Source organism: Silurus meridionalis, chromosome 12 (genome assembly GCF_014805685.1).
Source record: "Silurus meridionalis isolate SWU-2019-XX chromosome 12, ASM1480568v1, whole genome shotgun sequence".
In the NCBI taxonomy this organism is placed as follows: Eukaryota; Metazoa; Chordata; class Actinopteri; order Siluriformes; family Siluridae; genus Silurus; species Silurus meridionalis.
In genome coordinates this window covers 16531087-16553083 of record NC_060895.1, presented here as the reverse complement: position 1 = coordinate 16553083, position 21997 = coordinate 16531087, and the positions used below count along the sequence as shown (strand labels likewise).

Genomic DNA, 21997 nt, shown 5'->3' with positions numbered 1-21997 from the left:
TGTACGTGTTCCTAAACTAGCACATCAGTGTTCACACACTGAAGACAACGTAAACAGTTCACACTGAACAATTTAACTTTTTTATATGATTAACCGGCTAGATATATACAGCCCTAGATGCTCAAGTTGCTAAACCCCAGGCATTTTCTTTAATATAAACAAAAATACTGACCAATTTGTACATTTTAGTATAAAACAAATTCCCCATTGTGGGACAAACTGATGAAGATTGTGGACCCCCCTGGGCCTGTTTCTGTACTTCAGGTGAAGCTGGGCTTTTTTTTTAGCAGACTAGCAATTTTATCTAAAAATATATTTATTAACCAAAAACACAGTTTTTTCATTTGTATCTGAATGTATTTTACAAAATTTTCAAGTACTGCAACAATTAATGCATTATTTGCTAACAACAACAACAACAACAGTGATGATAATAATGTGATGATGATGACGATGATGATAATGGGTTTGTTGGTATATTTAAACATTTTTCATTATGCCATTATTTTACATTTAAGAATATTCAAATTCTCATGCTGACATACCATAAGATTAGCTATTTTACAGATTTTTTAAAATTTTTATAAAATATAACAAATATTTAATTTAAGCAATCTTCAGGTCAGTTCATTTCACCCTTTTGAAGTGAGTACAAACATAGTCAGTGTATGATATTTTTAAGCTTTTATTGATTACTTTAGCACTGATCACATTGTGACAATTCATTCACAGCTTCTGCATACTGGTGATCTGTCACTGCCATCTCTTTTTTAATGGCAATAGTGATTGAAAAAAAATATAAACGATTCTTATCAATTTTGCATGTAGCACCAGATTTCAAGCCTGTGCCATATCATGTTGGTCTCAGCAGGAATGGAAGGGCAGAGGAAAAGAGAAGGTAGAAGATGAATATGAGACGGAAGGGAAGATAAGTTTAAGTTAAGAGGTTGTGGACATGGGAGGGGGCAAAAGGGCTTGGAAAACAGCAATCCTCACTGCTGGACTCGGCGAAGCGATTGAATCTGAAAGGTTTGAGCATGGGATCCCCACTCCCTATAGTGTTTATACTCGCCTCCATGGCGATCAGATTCCAAGATATATTGGTAGCCACGGTAGCCAGGATACTGGTAGCAAACCCAGCTGAAATAAGATGAGAACAGTGAGGTAGATTGGTATGCTGATTTTCTGAGTCCCGAATCGAAGACAGAAACAACAAAACTGACAGGTTTTCTCAGAATGGATCAAACTAGGTCCAAATGAGGAGTTATTTTTAAAAGAGAATATTAAAACAGAAAATAATAATTATGTGAATGATAAATAAATATTTAAGAATATTTAATATCATTACAACTAAAAGAAACCAATAACTGATATCAGAGAGACTTGATATAGTTATTACATAATACTTCTCACAGACTTTGTAAGGATATTGTGCTTTTTTCCACAAATACTAGCTTTACATGTAGTATTTTACTATTTATTTGTGCTAATAAAGAAACATTAAACCATACAGATTTTCTTACAGCGATTATATTGCTATAAATGCCATTATTTGTTTTCGTTATAAAACATTTGCACTGCATGTGTCGATTATTTTATATAAAATAGGATATAGTGAAAGAGAAAACCAGTGAATAAGACAGAATAAAAGAGAATAATACATACGCTCCGCTTTGGACCTGCATGGCTCCAATCTCATTATTGGGCCAGCCCATAGCCTGCAGAGAGGGATAGTCATCATTCATCTCCCATTGGCGGCCAATGAAATTCTCCCGCTCAAAGACTAGGATCTTTGACTCCTTATGGTTCTGCAAATATCAGCATAGATGTTTGTGTTTTTTGTGCATGCAATTCAACACATGTAGTGTGGCATTCTACTTACATACACACTATGTAACTAATAACATGTATGATAAACAATAAATCAGGTTTTTTTTTATAGAAATGGGAAATCTCACAGCACAGCAGATTGGGCGGAAAGACATCAGTCTCTCAATATGGTAGGCATTGCTGCCACTCCATGCTTCCCAGCGAGGGTAGTCTCCTCTCTCCAGGATGAACTGTTGCCCACAGTAAGTGGAGTGCTCATAACCTACCCAGCTGCTCAATCACACACATACTCAAGAACTTCAGAAATCACTAAAATTATAGCCTTATTATAAAGCAATATCTTTTATTTTCCACTCAGCCAGGGTAACACGACTGAGACTTACGCTCCACACTCCACCTTCACTGAGCGTACGTTGTCAATTCCACACTCCATGATGTTCTTGCAGGAAGAAGTGAAGTCCATGTGTTTGCCCTGGAAGTTCTCCTGGTCATAAACTGTGATCTGGACATGTGGAACAGATGATGAACAAATGTAAAGTCTGTTTTTCATTCAGTGCATTCGAATTATCAGAGTTCTACACATTTACCTTCCATGGTCCTACTGGTGCTGGATTAATCTGAGTCATGCTTACAAATATGCTGAGTTTGAGAGTGGCCTGAGGAACACTAAGACATAGACACACACACACACACACACACACACACACACACACACACATACACATATGCAATAAGGTTAAGGAAACATGCATAGAACAACATATCTTTAGTGATCTTCGTTGACTAGCAAAATCAAGATATTATTAACACTGAGACAGGAAGTTTGTTGATGTGCGGTTTTGAAGTTCTGGTCATTTGCATGAGATTTGTTGATTGGCAAGCGTGCAATGTTAAGTGTGTGGTTGTGCAAAGATGCATGCATGCTGTGTTTGTTTTGGGCCATTTTGAAGACAAGGCAGACAGAAAATGACACAAGCGGCTGAAAGGGCTGAGAGGTAAGAGCACAGCTTACCTGACCTACCTTATAAATAGCTGTCAAGAGGCTCCACTCAACAGCATCCTCGCCTCAAACTGGGATCTATTTATACATGGCTTGGCTGAAAGGAAAGCTAGGCCACAAGCCAACCAACGGTCAGCACTTTGCTTCAGGTCTCATTGTTCGCACCTGAGCCACTGGCTTTACACGGTCCATATTACCGGCTGCCAGGAGGCACTGTGCCCACTGCCTGCCAGGCCAATCGCTTACATGCATAGTTTTACACATGACAGTGTTTGTCAGGGGAAATGCCCACATCTGCACTAGGGGAGTCTGTCGAAATTTGAGGTCATTCTAAAACTGATATAAACTTTACCACAATTTCACCTTAAGTTATAAAATCATTTCCAGGTCCAGAATTATTACAAACAATAAGCATTCAACGAGAATCTGTTCATCACTCTCAACTCGCAGACATGCAGCACTTCAAATGACCTCCTGCTCCCGCCCACACATAAATGTACAGACACACACATACACACACATAAGCCTTTACATGTCCACCTATTCAACATCTGTGTCCTGCCCACTCTTTTGATTTTATGCAAAACATTCTGTTGGACAAGGCTAGAGGGGCGCATGAGGAGGATTTCTATGTACAAAAATGTGGAGTATCTTGTTAAACATGTTCATGTGTTTTAGTAGAATGTGCTTACTGTGAATTTTCCAAATGCATTCATTTTGGCACAAATTGTGTTTTATACATAGAAATGAATCACAGTTAAATGAGATTGTAGATGACCCTTGTGAAATCATTTGATTTGCACAGTCTTTGAAAGGCCATAGAAAGAAAAAAAAAAAAAAAAACATTTTAACAATACATATAATAATATTTAAACCAGTGAGTGGGCTAAGACTACCTGACTAAAGTCAGCACATTACACTTAATCCTACACAAAGAGCAGCAGAGAGAGAAAGACAGAGAGAGAGAGAGAGAGAGAGAGAGAGAGAGACAGAGACAGAGAGAGAGGAATGAAGGGATAGATAGAGGGGGTGGGAATTATGGTGTGGGCCATCTTTTTGCTGACTGTGTCCAGCTGAGTCCTTGAACAAAGCATCAAACAGAGTCAGCAAGGTCATTTACTAAAAGCCAACTCTTTTATCCAATGGCAATGCAAGCTTGCCACACAGTACCATTACTAGGGTGTATTTGTATATATAACCCTTCCTGTGGCTGGAACCAGAGCTTCATTTGGGCCTTGCCATCTTTTCCTCTGCCAGCACGTCTCTTACATCCCATCGCTCGCTTCTTGACAGCAAAGATTTGGTGAGATCCGGGGGGGAAAATGGATTATTAAAAGGATAACTTTAATGTGGTTAATCAGATCCCTCCTATTGGGAAACCCAAATAATGCCATATAATTTAAGGTTCCAACTATAGAATTCAAAAAGCTAGTATCATTTTAGAAAAGAGGGATTCTTTTACAGTAGATACATAAATCTTTACTAGTTGAGTGTTGATATTCTTGCAATTATGTTTTGCATTGGACCGTTTCTAAATTCATGCAAACCAGACACATTTTTAAACATCAATCCAACATCAATCAACATTTCAGGTCAATAGAACATAGACAATCTAATCAACTCAGGTAATCTAGAATCAAAGATTCTGAACACAGTTTAAAAAATTTAATGATGATTTATATTACATGATTTTTTCACTCTACTGAGTGTGTATCATACGTTTTGTATGTTTTATCATCATGACACATTATATGGAGTTTAAACCAAGGTTGAGAAATTAGATTGAAGTAGTGGATATGATTAAACAGTAACAGTGAAATTAACACTATTTTGTTGTATAGTTTTGTTCTTTCAATTTAAGTGAAGCCAATTTATAGATGCATTACCCCAAAACACTGTGTGCCACGTAAGTAATTGAGAACTTTAACTTATTATTACTGACTAGCTTTCAAGTAGTTAAATGAACGTGATCACTGATTGTACACATTTGTATTGTCTGTAACAATACAACAAAACTATGTTGTCCTCTCTTTTTTATCGTGGTGACAAAATGATCAGAGTGCGTCTGTATTTATATTTGAACCTCTTCTTTGTGTTTATGCAGCTTCAGCCATGTCTCATACCGCTGTGCAGGGGAGTGTTGGAAGTCGTTCTGCCATGGGGATGCACACATACCGGGTAAGACAATAGTTTTCAGTTAATGCCAGTAGATTTGTTTAATTACTTTTTGTATTATGCTAAATATTGTAACCTGAAAATTCTGATCATTGTTATTATCATCATCATATTTATAAACAGATCTATTTGTTCGAGTGTGAGAATTTCCAAGGTCGCGTGATGGAATTGAACGGCGAGTGTCGCAATATTTGTGATAAGGGCTTTGATCGTGTGCGCTCCATCAGAGTGGAGTGTGGCCCGTAAGTCTGCCGCTGAACCATTTACATACAGAATGTTGCACTGAACTGTAGGCCAAGCATTTAATGATACACTTTGATTTTATATATTTCATAACAGCACTATTTCTTTGGATAAATATTGTATTGTTTGTATGTGCATAGGCAGTGTATTCTTCCTTGCTTTCAGGTGGGTGGGTTACGAACAGCAGAACATGTGTGGCGAGATGTTCATGTTGGAAAAGGGAGAGTATCCTCGCTGGGACACCTGGTCCAATAGCTACCGCTGTGATCATCTCATGTCCCTCAGGCCAGTCCGCATGGTGGGTGGATTAGGAGAAATTAAATGCCAAGATCATTTGAATATTTATATACACATGGTCATTAGTGTGGTAACTAACTTTCAAACCTTTGGGAATGCAGTCAATGTTGCTTTTTTTTCCTTTACATTAGAGTTTAGTTGTTTGTTTTTTTTTTCTTCTTTTGATTGATTTTCTTGGTAAGATTTGTCTTCAATGCTCCGTTTCCTAATATTAGCAAGTAAAATATTTAAAAGAGTTAAACACTCTTTGAGACCCATAATGTCAAAGTTTTGTTTACTGGTTTTTAGATGCTAATCTCTCTCTTTTGTAATAGAATAAAAAAAACCTAGACTGATTAATGTTTTAGGCTGGAAGGATTAAAGTCTGCATAACATTGTAAATGTAACATGCTTTATAACATATTTTCAGCCTATAAGACTTTTCTTTTGGCCAGCAGATATCAAGTACCCTAAAGAAGTTTGTAAAATGTATTATCCCGGCAAATAATCTAGTGGTACAATTAATAATGTTTTTAGATTTGGATTGAGATCAGCCTAGTTTATTTTTGAATCTATAGAAGCTAGAGATCAGTCAATCAGAAACTATTTAATGTTTTAAACAATAATGTTTTTTTTCTGTTAAAGTGAGTCTATATATAAATTTCTTTATCAATCTTTTCACATATAATGATATCTTCAGACACATACACTTTAGAAACAAACTACCTTTTTAACTCCTAGATAATCTACCATCAACATGCATGGAAATAATCTGTTCCTATTTCTTTACAGGATTCCCAGGATCATAAGATCTGTCTGTATGAGTGTGCAAACTTTGAGGGCCGTAAAATGGAGGTTTGTGATGAGGATATCCCCAGTCTTTGGTCCTATGGCTTTTATGACAGAGTAGCAAGCATTCAAGTCTCCGGGGGAACGTACGTCAACTGTCTTAAAAGTTAACATCATTATTTTAAAGCAAGGTTGTCTTCACAAATGCATAATTTGGTTGTTGTTGTTGTAGGTGGGTTGGGTACCAATACCCTGGCTATCGTGGATATCAGTACCTGTTTGAGTGTGGCCCCTTTAAGCACTGGAATGAGTGGGGAGCCAATCATCCCCAAATACAGTCAATCCGCCGAGTGCGAGACATGCAGACACATCGGCGAGGCTGTTTCGAGATGACTGCATAAGCGACACAGCAGGAACTAATGGACAGATTGCAAGAAAAGCTCTGTGGTGTATAAAATTATCCCTCAATTTACAAAAACCACTTTAGAGCAGTGTGAAGCGCTTCACCTGTTTACAATTATGTGTGATGAAGCTAAAGCTCACATAGGCCAAATTGACTTTTTGTTACATTCAACTATATTTATCTTTTTATTATTGGCCACTTTCTCAGCAATTTTTCTAATGAACACAAGTTATTAATTCATTTTCAAAAACTAAGCAAAAACCTCCTACTGAATTATAAACCATGAATTAAGTACAGCTTGCAGCAGGTATTGGGATACTAAACCTCTGGCCTCTTGGATAGGCTACTTATGTAGTAGGCTTAATTGTATAAAGATTTCATTTTCCTCTTTTTTGGTGTGGACAGGATTAACATACCCATCATCTCGTGTGATGAGGGGACTGTGCAGTCCTATCCCGCAAATCTCTCTCAGGGATGCTGGCATCTGGAAATTATATTTCCCACAAAGACAAATAAAGATCTCAGACCTCAGTATTGCACAGAAGTACCATTTTACTACATTTTATTTTATTTATATTGCAGTGTACATATAATAATCACTTTAAGTAAACTAACATTATACTTATTGGTCATGTAATTATTTAAAGTTATATACAGTTATTGATGGTAGCTTATATGTTTCTATAAACTTTTTAAATCATTTTATCAATGAAAACAGACCACTAAGGACCACCAAATAGTATTTGGGTGTTGGGCTATTCTTAATGTGATAGTGGATGTAACTGTGTGATGATGATGACAGCAGAGCTACTGCGATTTTTTAAACAACTTAATGGCACTGCTGGGTTGAGAAAGATTCATTAATACACTAATCCAGTCAGCAAAATTGCTGTGGTCAGAAATTGACTGGATAAAGATTAATGTTGATGGTAAAAAAAAGGGTTTACTGTCAAAAGCTGCTTTCACGCTTGGCGTTTTTATCTAAACTACCAGCGACATTTTACATTTTATACTCCTATGGGGAAGCGGCCACACGCTGGGTGAAATGCAGCTGCTTTTATAAAGCACTGCAGTCTGTTTTCTTCACAATCAAATTTCCAATGTTGAAAAAGTTCAACTTTGTACAAAAGAGTAAAGTGACATAAATCGCTTTTTGTATTTCAGGAGATTTTGAAGGTGGGGTATAGGGTGAACTATTGAGAAAAACTAAGGGACAGAATTCCTGTGAAAACTTTTGTTACTTTGGTGTTATAACCATCATCAACCCAACATTCCAACATTGCAGTGTACCTAAAAATATACTTTTAAGTGGACTATTTACCATTAAAATGCAAATGACCACCAAAATGTTCAAATATACGTTCACAGCAGTACATAGGAAACTGTGCATATCTGATTATAGGTATTAGTAACTGTAGATTTGCCTGGTAAAATGGTCAGTGGATGTAGGTGTTTTTATCAGATGTTTTTAACAAAGTGAAAATGAATTGAAAAAATTATTTTAGTAAAGAGTGAAAGCTGCATTATTATGTAGCATGGATAACCCACACCCATATGGGTTTTCTCTGGGTTTCTCTGTATTCTTTTCGCCTCCCAAAAATACTGGATTAGTTATACGTACTAGAGAGACCTAGATCCTGGTAACTGTGTTATGCCTTATATCCAGTGTTCTTGGGATAGGTTCCAGATCCACTGCAACTCAGATTAGGCTAAATAAGTTACGTCTCGTATGACCAGTACTCGCAAACTCGCTTCCACATGTTTACATTTCTTCAAAAAGCTGCACAGATGTGCATGAGCACTTCCTGTTTCCTTCCTGTATACAATTTACCGCTCAAACAGATCGCATTTGCTTAATTTTTCAACCACTGCACTGAGAAATTAGTGATGTGTAAGAGTGGCTTACAATTATCCTTTTTTTAGTGTTTGGTCATGTGCAACGAAGTGAACTGCAGAAGACGGATGAGCAATTTATTGATTTATTTAGATTTTCATCAAGTTCTGGCACATTCTTTTGTATTGTGAGTCAATGTATTTTTTGCCCCAGGCTGATTGTTTTGGTATAATACACACATTATACAAATTTCCATTTCATAACTACAAACAGACAGTTTTCAATCACTCAGGGCAATAAATAGGGCAATAAAGTGTTCAGGGAAGTTATACAAAACAAATGGTATGGCCCACTAAAGGGGTGTCAGCATGCTGTTTACATTTGCCGTGGCAACATATTTTAGTGTTAAAATATTTACAATGTGTCATTTCTAAGTGTTTTTGTCTGCATTGAAAATAGGAGTCCCACCATCATTTTAAACCGACCCAAATTTCATTTCCACACCCCGACCACATAACGTCCAATCACAACGCAGTATAAAAAAAACTAACATCCAATCATTGTACTCAGTGGATATTTGGGGCGGGATAAATCCGCTCTATAACCTTTGAGTGGCTGGAAAGAAGGTGTGCGGAATTAGTGTGGGAAAAGACAAGTGTTGCCAGATTGGACAAAGCTCACGGAGCTGGGTTGTTTGTATTTGCATTAGACTGTAAACACTTGTTTGTTCTCGTGGAAACGGAAGGTTTCGATTTGGTCCGGATTACAGTCTAATCCTCTATCACAATCTGGCAACCTCGGTACATTCACGACGAAGTGAACCAGGCGGATATTCTGATCCATACGGCTTCATCTCTCTCTCTCTCACACACACAAACACGCGCGCAGTAACCGGAGACGCGTCGGGCAATGAGAGTGAAGCATGGGGCCGAGGGAGGACTGGCGGTCACCACAGAGGAGGAGCTGCTCAAGAAGCCCGTGATAACGCCGGACGATGTGCTCGGCCTGGAAATGATTACTGACAGTAAGTGGCAACTAAAATTCCTCTGATCTTCCACCTGGGGTTAAAGTGTTGGGTGTTGAACGTAAAGGCGCTTAATCCAAGTGATCATGCAGGAGTGTGTCCTATTCAGATCGCCTGCCTCCAAACAGCCTTTAAACTGGGCATCCGGAAGTTACGTCACAAAATTGCCCTAAACAGTTCACCAGGTCTCACAAGTGTAATCAGGCTAAAGAATAATACTGATTATTTTTTACAGGAGGAAATTAAATGGTCTATTGTATTATCCCCCCCCCTCCCAATAAATAAAATAATAATTGAATAATGTAAATCCTGATATTCATCTTAAATTAAATTATCCACACACACACGTTTTTTTTTTAGGGGGGCGGAAGTTACGTCACGTATTTGTCCAACCAAGTTCACCCAGGCTCACAATTATATCAGACTAATGAATAATCCTCTTTCTTTAACAGATGGACATTGCATGTTTTATTGCATGGTTGTTTTTTCCCTCAATGACATCAGTCTTGTAAATCCTTCAACTAACAATCAGGTTCTTAGTTAAAAATAAAATGAAAGTTGTCACATATTTGTCCTAACCAGTTTACCAGGGCTCACAGGTGTAATGAATAATACTCATTTTCCTACAGAGGGATGTATATTCAATGTATATTGCATGATTATTTGTTCCCTAAATGACATAAATCATGTAAGTCCTGATATACATCTTAAATTAAACAATTCCCATATTCAGTTTTTTAGTTAGAAGAAAAAATTAAAGTATATAAAAGTGCTCTTTTGAAATCAGTGTGCAGAATTTACTGAATGCGGTTTCCTATTCTAATTCTCATTTCTAAGCAACACATCCACGCTATGAAACCATTAGTCAGGAAAGACTAATCATGACGAGAGATGAAAATATCAACACTAATGCACACATTGTGTATCAGTAAAGTTCATAAGAGTAAGTTACAGTAAGTCAGAAAACCCTACATAGAAGACTGGGTGTTAAGTAGGCTATTATAGAGCTGAGAAATGCTCATATTGCACCTAATGCTGTTTAATCCTCAGTTGAAGCATGTGCAGATTGAAGGTTAACTGACATCTAAGTGGTTTCTTATAACGCATTGGTTCAGATTTTAACATGCAAGTGCTCATGAAACCACACAGCAATTGCATTGAAGAAACCACATGGCTTGTTCCAGAGAAGCAGAAAAGCTAATGACACTGCAAAACCACTGATTAGACAGTGCAGACCTTAAACTGTAAACTGTAATTATACACAAGTACTTTACCTTTCACTCACAGACTTTCTTGGTGCTCTGGTGTTAGTTCAGGTCGTGTTGGATTTATTTAGACACTGGTCGTTATAAACAAATAAACTCTACGTTTTTCTTTGTATAATAGGATACATTACATCCTAGTTCACCCAATATCAGTAGCTGTGTGCTTCTGGTTTTAATGTTCTCTCAAGGGGGGAAAAAAAGCAAAATATTCCTTGCCATCTGCAGTTTGCATTAATACCTCACAGTTCAGCTCCGAGCTTCAGTTACTGTATGTGTGTAGTTTTGTAATGTGGCTTTTATTCTTCTTTCAATCATATACAGGAGGTACAGTACACAGTAAAATGAAACAACATTCCTCCAGGAACAAAGTGCTCCGTAATACAACACAAATAAGACTGGGCAGACCTACAACACAGTATTACAATAAGTGCACATGTGCAAACATGTTTGTGTTATCCAGGGTTTTTTCTGCAGTGTGCCCATTGTTTCTTGGATTACTTCAGATCTATTGTAACCCTAACCAGGATGAAGCAGCTCTAGAAGATGTATGAAGCAGGTCATGAACTTTTCATAAGATAATCTGAGCAGTGAATGATGCAATTTTTTTATATATTTTTTTATATATATAAATCAGTAGAATTCCTTAAATTACAGACTAAATCTCTAATATGAGACTGTTTCATCATGTTGATCTGCTGATTATGGAGATATTTTCTTCATTGTTTGCTTTGGCTTTTGGCCCAAGTTTAATTAAAGAACTTGTATGTACAGTGGGAAATTTATAATTTGATCCCCTGCTGATTTTGTCAATTTACCCCCTTACAAAGAAATGAACAGTCTAGAATTTTTATGGTAGGTTTATTTTAACAGAAAGAGTCAGAATATAAAAATAAATATATCCAGAAAAATAAATACATTTATATTATAAATAAATAATTTTGTAATTGATTGAGTGAAATAAGTATTTGTTCCCTACCAACCAGCAAGAATTCTGACTCCCACACACCCAAATTAGATCTGTCCCTTAAAATAGAACTCCTAATATCATCTCATTATGTGTATAAAAGACACCATCACAGAATCAACCTCTTCCATTCAAACCTCTCCACCACTATGGGAAAGAGCAAAGATCTGTCATTGGACGTCAGGGACAAGATTGTACACCTGCACAAGGCTGGAATGGGCTACAAGACCATCAGATTTTTCTCCCCATTCCTCCATTTTTCACTCTGCCGTGCTTTCTGTATTACCTGTCCAGAGCACTGCAGAGTTTAGTGGGTGGTGCATCAGTAATAATGGTCCGTGGGGAAACACAGCGCTCTATGTGTAGTTAAATGGACTAAACGAAGCTTTTATATTTTTGAATTACTCAAGTTATTCATTTCATATTTAGCTGCTTTATATATCATGATGACCTTTATAGTGTGCATTGCTGACGTCATGTACTGGATACAGGCAGCGTGGGTTCTTTATGTAAATTGAAGCCACCAAGTTTAAGAAATCAATATAAAACAGCTGTCTTACCAAGCTACATGCAATAACCTTTACTTGAGGAGATTTTTTTCTGCCATTTTATATAATTAAAAGTGATGGTGCATTAATCCAAATCTCAAGTGGATGTCATTCAAAAAAGCTCCCACAAATAATGCATGTTATTTTTATACTCCTTTAATCCATTCAGTGATCCTTGTTGTGGATGAGGGTGATGTTATACTAATCCACAGGACACGTGGACCCACACCATGGCAGAAAAATGATCTAAAATTTCACTCAACTTTCAAAGTTTTTATTCAGCCTCTTTCAGTTCAATGTTTCATTGCAAGCTTTCTATCAGTGTTATGATTCTGTGCTGTGATCGCAAATGCCAGAGTGTCACTGCTGAAGCCTTCAAACTCTTGACTGCTCAGCTATATTCATAAAGTGTGTGTGTGTGTGTGTGTGTGTGTGTGTGTGTGTGTGTGTGTGTGTGTGTGTGTGTGTGTGTGTGTGTGTGTATATATATATATATATATATATATATATATATATATATATATATATATATATATATATATATATTATTACGTTATTGTGTGATTTCAGATTCGAAGATGAATCATTTGAGATGATTTGATTTTGTTTTTATGTATACAGCAAAGTAGGTTAGTTTTAGATCCATTTTTAGAATCAGGCTGTAAGAATGCATGCTATTGCTTTTCACCACAGAAGCAGGCATCAGATGTTTAACCGTGATTACAAACAAGAGTTCAGGAAGTCTTTCCTTCCTGTAGGTCAAACCTGCAGCTCATGTCCCCACCACATTTCCACTAAAAGCAAATTGCAAACACTACTTGCTTTTAACTAGTACACTCCTGTAAAATCGGTTAGTAGAGAACTACCTGTTCTGCACATTTTAGTGTTTATCCTACTGTAACACAATCCAATCAGGTAATTAATAGCCCTTTCTGAGTTGAAGTAGATCAAGAATTCTTCAGTTTGATGGTTCCTTTCTTGGAAAAGTCTCTAAGTTCAACCCCTTTGAAATGTTCGACTGGTTATTTCAGTATTATCCTCTAAATGTTAGAGCTTTAAAGCCAGAAGTAATATACTAGTTAAACAAAATGCACTTGCAATCCTTGAATCTTAGCAGCACATCAGACAAACTGTCCATGGTTGAACTGACAAATGCTAAACAGCTTGACTTATTGCAGATTGATAGTTGCATATTGGTATTTCTTCATCCTTTCTTTTCACTTGTCATGGAACATCTTATGTCATGCATTCCTCTTAATCTGATGTCCTCATTTGTCTTTCATAAGAGGTGCAAATGATGACCCAACTATTGTCTTTAATTATCAGCACAGACTTGTAACTTGTTTCCGGACGCACCACATGATCGAAAGCTAATAATTAATAGATTTTTCAAAATGATGTTTAATGACAATTGATAAATGATGACCGCATGGCAAAGTCTTCAGCACAGAGCTTTTTCAGAAGCGAAATATTGTTTTTGCACATTGTCATTCCAAAACTTAACAATTAATGGTTAAAAACGATGTGCCATTTATGAATAAATGCACCGTTATGCTCATTAGCAAGCTGTATTGCACTACCCAGTCATGGATTATTTTATTATAACAGCACACAGAAATGTCATATATGAAAGCAGCCTGTGATGTTTTGTAAGTTTGCTTTATGTGCATAAACTCTGGGCATCCTACTTAAATTCAAAGTCTTTTTTTCTGAGATCAGTCTTTCTCATCATCCATCATAAATAAAGGGAAGAGAAGGAAAGGTGTTAAGAGAAATAAAGAGCGACCGTCTGACATGATCCTGCCTCCGGTGATTGTTGCGGAGTGAGTCATGAACGGAGTGAGACATGCAGTGTGTTTTTACACAACCACTATAATTAAACTAGTTCCACATTCTTTTATTTCAGCATTATATGATCGTAAATCAGTTCGACAGCTCCTTGGAGAAATGCGATTACAACAAATGGTTAGATCACAATCAACTAAAACCACCTGTATAGAAAACACGGACTGCTTTTGATTTGATGTCTGTCTTGTGGCAGAGTTGGACAGGAGCCTGCAATTCATAAAATCTGTAGCCTCATTCATTTATTGTAGTAAAATGTCTATATTAAATGCTAAACAAGAAGCAGTTCAGCCAAGAAAGAGAAAGCGTATCATCTTTTATCTATTGCTTAAGCAGAGTTCCATTTGGATTTCCCTAAAAGTTAATGAATTAACGCAAATATTACTTTTAGGAGAAATAAGAAGCAGCACATGTATTAGAAGGTAGTTTTAAATAATGCCATGACAATAAAAAAAAAAACCCAGAGAAAGTATATTTAAGGCAGACAATTTAAACAAACGATGTAATCCTGTTGCTTAGATACATACTATATTTTTTTTGTGCTTTATAATGAGCAGTTATGAGGTCTGATATTTATAGATGCTTATTAAAAATAAGTGATTTATCACGGAATATGCTTTTATATATATATATATATATATATATATATATATATATATATATATATATATATACTGTAGTGTTTATGAGCTTATGAAGTATCTGGGTCATGTAGCCAAATTGCTATGTACACAAGGAAAGGCAAGAACAGTGCAATTTAAAAACAATTACTGACACCTTTTTTACTATTAGTAAAACCCTTTCGGTTAACCACATTACTCAATCCCTAAATTTATTACATACCAATTGAAACCATAAACCACAGCAATATGATCCCTCCCTGTTGGAAGAATGGGTTGTTATATATTAAATACTACTCTATATTTAAATGGTGCCTTGTGTTCAGCATTTAGTTTCCTTTGTTTACCTGGAAAATACAGGTGGCTTTTAAAGCAATCACTTAACCTGCTCTGGTATCAGAAGGCATGTTGCTAGGTGACTGTATTAGAGGAAATTATGTGTGGCTGCTGTCAGCATCTGAGGGCTTCATTTTGTCTTTATAGGACACAATGGGAAAGCACAGAGTAGTCACTTTGCAAAGACATGCAGTAACCCAGACATCCTCTCGAGACTTAAAATAATATTCAATAATATATGATAATATTGTGTATAATAAAGTAACTGTAATGGGAATACATATGATTTTTCTATATTTAAATTTCAAGTAAAATAAAAACAAACATATTTAATACAAATATGGACATCTCCATGGATTGGCTCCATCCTATATCTCTGATCTCCTTCTGTTCCAATGTAATGTCTCTAGGGAACTTCGTTGAACTAGTAGTCTTCAGTTGACTGTTCCAAGGACACGCTTGAAAATGAAAGGAGATCGTGCCTTTACCGTGGCTGCTTTATTATTATTCTTCAACTTGAAAACATACACAGGTTGCCACCCTATATAAGAACTGCACCAACATACGCTGATTTTAAGTCTCTTCTTAAAACGTATTTATTTACTGTTGCATATGATCATAAGTAAGCACACTGGCATAACTTTAGTGTAATATCTGTTGCCGTGTCCTATGTTGACTTTTGTATTTTTTGTATTTTATTATATGCTTAATTTCTGTACATCACTTTGGCCATCAGCTGTTTATTTTTAAATGTGCTTTATAAATAAATTTGACTTGACTTGAAATAAACTTGGTAAACTAGGAGTTTCATAATGACAAAAAAGAAACGTACTGTATATTTAACCTAGTGTCTCTATGATAGAACATTTATTTTCACGGGTTTAAATTGCAATTGTTTACATTCAAGTAAAAAAATAAATCATGTCCATGGGTGCTTAGTCATAAGGGGATATGATTGGTCTTTTAAGCTGTAGACTGAATAAGGATATTCTTGGTTCTTTGCTGCTCTGTATGCAACATCAGAATCAGAACTAGCTTTAATACCAATTATGCTTACACACACAAGGAATTTGACTTGTGCAGAAGTACACACCTAATGTAAACCAGACAGTTAAATAATGCAATATATACCGAGTAAAAGTGTTGTTAAATAAATGTACAGATGTTATTTACAACATGAAAGGTTATTTAATGTATGTTACTCACATATTTGTATCTGGCTACCTATTCTAATCTAAAACAATTTAGAAATTTTGAATCGAGGCTCAGCACATAATTTCGACTTACATGTATGAAGAAAAAAAACAATAATGCATCTGGTAAACCTATAACACAGAAAGAGTGTTGAATTTTTTCCATTAGTGGTCAGTTTGTCAGACAGGATTGATAAAAAAAAAAAAAAGACTATGCATTATATGTGCTGCTAGCACCAAACTATAAACTTGTATACTAACAATCATTAGCTAGTAGAATAATTAAATGAATTTGCAATTGTTCCTAATAAAGTAGCCAGGCAGTGTATAGGCACTCAAATGCATTTTATGTCTTTGTTTTAAAACTGCTTTTTGCTCGGTTTACATTGATTCATCCCACTAGAATGATCAGATTTCCCAGTTTTAAAACATTTAGACTAGGTCTCTGTTCACTAAAGGCAAATAGAGCAAACGTGAATATCTTCTGTCGTTTATATTGTTTGTGATTTCTGTTTGTTTGTTCCTCTGATCGTTTTCTTTCTAAAATAAAGGCAGAGGCGTTTGAAAGATGAAAAATGAACAAGCCAATTATTACTACACGAATCATTTCCAGAGGAAATAAATCACACTGCCTTATCGTGTAAGGCAGCTGCTCGGAGGCCTGATGAAAAGCCTTAGTTGCCATAGAAACAGTGTCATGCCCATAACAGTTGTCATGGATATTGATGATAAGTCGATTTACAAGTGTGTTAAGACCAAATCCACAAGTCTTGGTGAGAAAAATTGTTCAGTTTTATTTGTTCATCTTGGGGCTGATTTTCGTTATCTGTACACACAGACTTTACAGAATAGCTTTTTGAAAGCAAAATTGGGAATCAAATGTAATATGACTTCATTCTAATCTTTTACTTCTTTACAAGTTTTTCTGTTTTTATTTTTTATTTTTTGCAACACAATGAATGTTACTGATCTTAACTACCGAGTTTCATCTCTGTGGTATTGTCACTTGAGAACATATACTAAAATAGTTGCTGAAATGTAATAGGTGTACACACTTTTGTGAGATACTATATATAATATATATACCTCGGTTTTTAAGTCACGGTTTGGTTACATTTCGGTACGGTTAGACGTAAGAAATGCAAAAATTGCTTGTCGTTATTTATTAACGCAGTTTATTGGTATTAACATTTGTGATCAACATTTGAACAGTTTATGTTTTTAAAACAATTTTAAGTAAAATACCTGCTTAGTTAAATTATATAAAATAATATTTTATAATCATTTATACAAATTAATAGAATAAATCCAAATAATGCAATACACTTTTTATTATATTAATTAAATTGAGTAATTGATTAAATTGGCACAAATTAAATTAACAGAATTTAATAAATGTAAAAATGTTATTAGTTTATATTTGTTAGACCTCATTTGGGTAATACGTGTGTGTGTGTGTGTGTGTGTGTGTGTGTGTGTGTGTGTGTGTGTGTGTGTGTGTGTGTGTTTAACATTTAATATTTAATTATCTATTAAGAATAGAAATTCTTAAAGCTGGCCATAAAACACTAAAGAATCCATAGCGCTAGCGTTAGCTAATCAGGAAGTGGCTAGCGGCTAACGCCAGCGCTATGGATTCTTTAGTGTTTTTATGCATGGACAAAACAAATCTTATTATCGGTATGGAGCGAGTAGCCACAGCGACACTGCGCTAACTTTTTATACCCTGGCATTGTTGTGTATGTTTTCAAGTTGAAGAAGAAGAATAAAAATGAAACAAACTTGCGGTTCACCACTTAATACGTTTTCGAGGGAACTCGTCACACCCATTATATATATACAGTGGAACCCGGTTATGTCGAGGTCCTAGGGGGTCATCAAAAAGCATCGAGATAACTGATGATCGAGATAAACAAAAATCAATATGGCGGCAATATATTAACGTGCTTGAAATTTCTTTATGTACATGATGTGCATGCACGTATTTTTGGAGGGTTTTTTTACACAACAGCATTGCCGCGATTTGTTTGATGAAGGCATGCTATAAAAATACATACAGTACATGTTTGTTAACTGTCAGGAATCCAAAGGGGGCGTGGCAGGTGCTTTCTTGGCCGCTTTCTCTGAAGCTCCCGGCTTCAATCGCGCACATATGGTGCTCGTTTAGCATCATCACCAGCTCCTTTTTAAACTTCCACACTCTCACTGTCCGTTATTGTTGGTATATGTTGGTTCACGGCGGTCGTTGTTATCGCTCATGCGTATCCCGGTACGTGTCTTCCCACCGGCACTCTCTAAACGGCTGCGCTTTTTTCCCCCAAATTCTATGTTAATTCTATGCTTTTGCTGCTCATCCCACGTTACGCGCTGCGTTCCTACCAAGCGTAGCTTTCACCTCCCGTTCATCACATAACATTTAACAACAAAAGGCATATGTGCACTAACTAACAGCAGAGATTCACCGGTATACAATACAACACCTGTAGCATCTGTAAGGCTTATATAGGGCCTTACAGATGTCGACTTAATAGGGTTGTCGAGTTAACCGAGGGCGAGATAAGTGGGTTCCACTGTATTTATATATATATATATATAATATTATGCCCCCGTTGGTCTAGTGGTTAAGATGCAGCGCTCTCACCGCTGCGACCCGGGTTCGATTCCCGGTCAGGGAACCATCCCCAGCCACTCTCAGTGCCGGTCCCAAGCCCGGATAAATTGGGGAGGGTTGCGTTAGGAAGGGCATCCAGCGTAAAACATGTGCCAAATCAAAACGTGCGGAGGGTGTGGCGACCCCTAACGGGAGAAGCCGAAAGAAAGTTTTTTTATATATATAATATTAATTACACCAAAATTTCCGGACTATTAAGCGAACCCAAATATAAGCCGCACCCACTGAATTTAACAAAGATTTTTATTTTGAACATGAATAGGCTGCACCTGTCTATAAGCCGCAGGTGTCTACACTGAAACTAATAAACTTTACACAGGTTTTGACAAAAGACAGTGTCTGTTACACGGCTTGTATCTAAACAGTAGCCTACCAAGAAAGTCATTGTTCACTGTTTTCCTCCTTCCTTTTACAACTATTTCTCTTGGGAATTTTTCTTTTGGCATCGGCGTTCGTTTAAAAATCACCCTCTGTAAATCTTTTCTCCTGATGCCGTGCAGCTCAGAACACAGGTGAGGTCCATTTTTTTTCATGCCCGGTTGTTTTCAGTGTGACGAATGATTCGCATTTTCTTGTAGACAGTCCGAGTGAGCGGTAGGTCAAACGTCAGAGGAACATCATCCATATTTATGATGTGGTGCGGCCCAATTCAGTGAGAGCTGAATTTGGATCTGATTTAATATAAAGAGTTTCATTGGTTCACCTGAACCCATTCGGCAATTTCATTGGTCTAATGTTATGGGGCTCAGTTTTTTGGCTTGAAGTTTGTGAAAACGTGTGTGTTTGTGTGTTTGTGTGTTTGTGTGTGTGTTTGTGTGTTTGTGTGTGTGTGTGTGTGTGTGTGTGTGTGTGTGTGTGTGTGTGTGTGTGTGTGTGTGTGTGTGTGTATATATATATATATATATATATATATATATATATATATATATATATATATATGTATGTATATATATAAAATGTATGTATGTGTAATGTAATATAATACATTTTTTTAATAAATTTATTTACATGAACAGTTGCTTAGCTTTAAAACTAGAAACTATCAAATTGTTCTCTTTTTTCTTTTTTCACAGGAAACCATAGCCATACATCAAAATGTTAGCCAAATTATATGGAAATTTCACGTATAAATGTCAACGATGCATCAGCCGTCCATGTCTGGGAATCTGTGAACTTATATATATGGAAGAGTGTAGATAGCACTGTGTTTAGCTGTGACTCCACTTGAAATAAAAAAATAATAATACATCTGGTCAGTTTCACCTGCCTTATAAAGTATGGTAACCTTTTTGTTCCCCCAAATATTAATATTTTTGGTAGTGGTACCCCAGTGATTAAGACAATGGACTTAATTTGAGTTTATATATCAGCACAACCAAGCTGCCACTGCTGAGCTCCTTAACAAGGCCCTTAACCCTCAACTGCTCAGTTGCATGAATTAGATCATTGTAAATCACTCAGGATAAAGGCATCTGCCAATTGCCATACATGTAAATGATATCAGGGATCTGGCTGGTGGGTGGAGGATTGGCAAATGGAGACCAAATTGGGGAGGAAATTGGAGGAGAAAGATTATTAAACAGGCAAAGTCACATGAAGTTATTCTGTCCTAGATATAGTGCACTCATTCGATTACTGAATTGTTTACTGTACATCACACTTTACATGCAGCTCCTGCAAGAGCTGAATCAGCATCTGATGCAAGGTTTTACACCTAGCATGTGGGTGAAACCTTTCAATGCATGGAGGTTAATGAAAAGGAAGTCTTTATCAGAATAAATTGTTGATATGATCAGTGAGTAATTTATTGTACATACATGGTTTTAAATTAGTACCAATTTTAATACTAATTCTAAGCAGCTTTCCATGACTGATCCTTTTTATGGTGCATCACAGTGCACACTGTGTTATTTACAACAACTGAAGGCCTGTCTAATGCAGTTAGCTTGTTTCGTGTCTTATTTTTCTACCTAGTTCAGTGAGGAGGCAGAAATCCAAAAAAAAAAAAGTAACAGTGTAAAGCCTGTTCTTGCATGGAGAGGATAATGAAAACAATGCTTTTGATAAGTTCAGTCTTTTGCTGCATAATTGGATTGCCATTTACTGCAGTACAGACAGAGGTTATTACACTGCAAATTCCCCAATCACTTACATGGTTTCATATGCGTCTTGTTGCACTTGTAATGAAAGTGTAGGTGTTGACTAGGGACTATGTCGTGCATAGAAATGTCTCAAAACATAACCGAAATAAAACCGACATCGCGTTTTCCCTAGCAGTGTGTCTATTTCTAGCAGCTGACCCATGTGCAGGATATAAGCTTCTTAGCTGTAATCCAGACTTCAAGGGAGAGCTGGCAATGAGAGCTCACTCCAAGATACATGTGTCCAGGGAGTCTGGCACATTAAAAAGAGAGTTCCCTCACTCCCCTTACTTGTCCCGCTTTGTTTTAGCATTCACGAAAAAGAGAAATGAGCAATGTTCAATATATATTGTACAACTGTAACATTTTCAATTAGACATAACCTCCTGTTTCATAGTACTTAAATCGGAGTACATCTTGAATGGGATCCCTTTCCATTACACAACACCATCCACACACTCATTCACGCTTAAGGGCAATATAGAGTCTAGTTTACTTACCAAAATGCTAATTGGAGATAGAGAACAAAGAATACAGTGTAGTGTGTTTTATGTAGAATCCTACAACAGTGTTTCAGCTAAGAGCCTTTGGAGAACCCTCTTCCTGAGTAGTTTCTCTTGCCACTTATCTAAAGAACCTAAGTGGAAAAAAGAATGCCGTTTCTTTTCTGTTAATGTGTGAATGGATTTATCGTTCTGAACAGTCAGTTTTGAGAATTCAAAAGTACCCTGGTACCATGCAACATAAACCATTTTGTTCATGTGATCACTCACACAAGCCAAATACAGATACAGTATGACATTTGTAAGGCATCATCACAACAGGTTTTGTGACATGATG

The 21997-nt window shown here is 36.5% G+C and overlaps 3 protein-coding genes across 9 annotated transcripts in view; 2 read left to right on the top strand and 1 right to left on the bottom strand.

Annotated features, from left to right (window-relative positions):
- Positions 1 to 592: 592 nt before the first annotated feature.
- On the bottom strand, positions 593 to 10960 carry cryba1a (crystallin, beta A1a). 5 transcript variants are annotated; one of them, XM_046862193.1, is made up of 7 exons: positions 10849 to 10960; positions 7133 to 7200; positions 2418 to 2496; positions 2214 to 2332; positions 1959 to 2100; positions 1666 to 1808; positions 593 to 1140 (listed from the first exon to the last, which is right to left on the bottom strand). In XM_046862193.1, exons 2-7 carry the CDS (start codon positions 7198 to 7200, stop codon positions 993 to 995), a joined length of 699 nt encoding a protein of 232 aa, XP_046718149.1. In that variant the 5' UTR covers positions 10849 to 10960; the 3' UTR covers positions 593 to 992. The 5 variants fall into 5 exon arrangements, with proteins under 5 accessions (XP_046718149.1, XP_046718150.1, XP_046718151.1 ...); XM_046862192.1 differs by lacking the exon at positions 10849 to 10960 and adding an exon at positions 8338 to 8491 and having other exon boundaries at positions 596 to 1140; XM_046862194.1 differs by lacking the exons at positions 7133 to 7200; positions 10849 to 10960 and adding an exon at positions 8338 to 8491 and having other exon boundaries at positions 595 to 1140.
- Positions 2002 to 7186, top strand: crybb1l3 (crystallin, beta B1, like 3). Of its 3 annotated transcripts, none has more exons than XM_046862200.1 (6): positions 2002 to 2072; positions 4935 to 5008; positions 5129 to 5247; positions 5414 to 5546; positions 6317 to 6459; positions 6546 to 7186. In XM_046862200.1, the coding sequence occupies exons 2-6, from the start codon at positions 4943 to 4945 to the stop codon at positions 6712 to 6714; spliced, it is 630 nt and encodes a 209-aa protein (XP_046718156.1). In that variant the 5' UTR covers positions 2002 to 2072; positions 4935 to 4942; the 3' UTR covers positions 6715 to 7186. The 3 variants fall into 3 exon arrangements, with proteins under 3 accessions (XP_046718156.1, XP_046718153.1, XP_046718155.1); XM_046862197.1 differs by lacking the exon at positions 2002 to 2072 and adding an exon at positions 2235 to 2362; XM_046862199.1 differs by lacking the exon at positions 2002 to 2072 and adding an exon at positions 4031 to 4133.
- Positions 8835 to 21997, top strand: part of unc119a (unc-119 homolog a (C. elegans)) — a 15367-nt gene continuing 2204 nt past the window's right edge. The window contains exon 1 of the mRNA XM_046862201.1: positions 8835 to 9574. Coding sequence (XP_046718157.1) covers positions 9460 to 9574 — 115 coding nt within the window. The 5' untranslated portion in view covers positions 8835 to 9459. The remainder of the gene's footprint in view (positions 9575 to 21997) is intronic.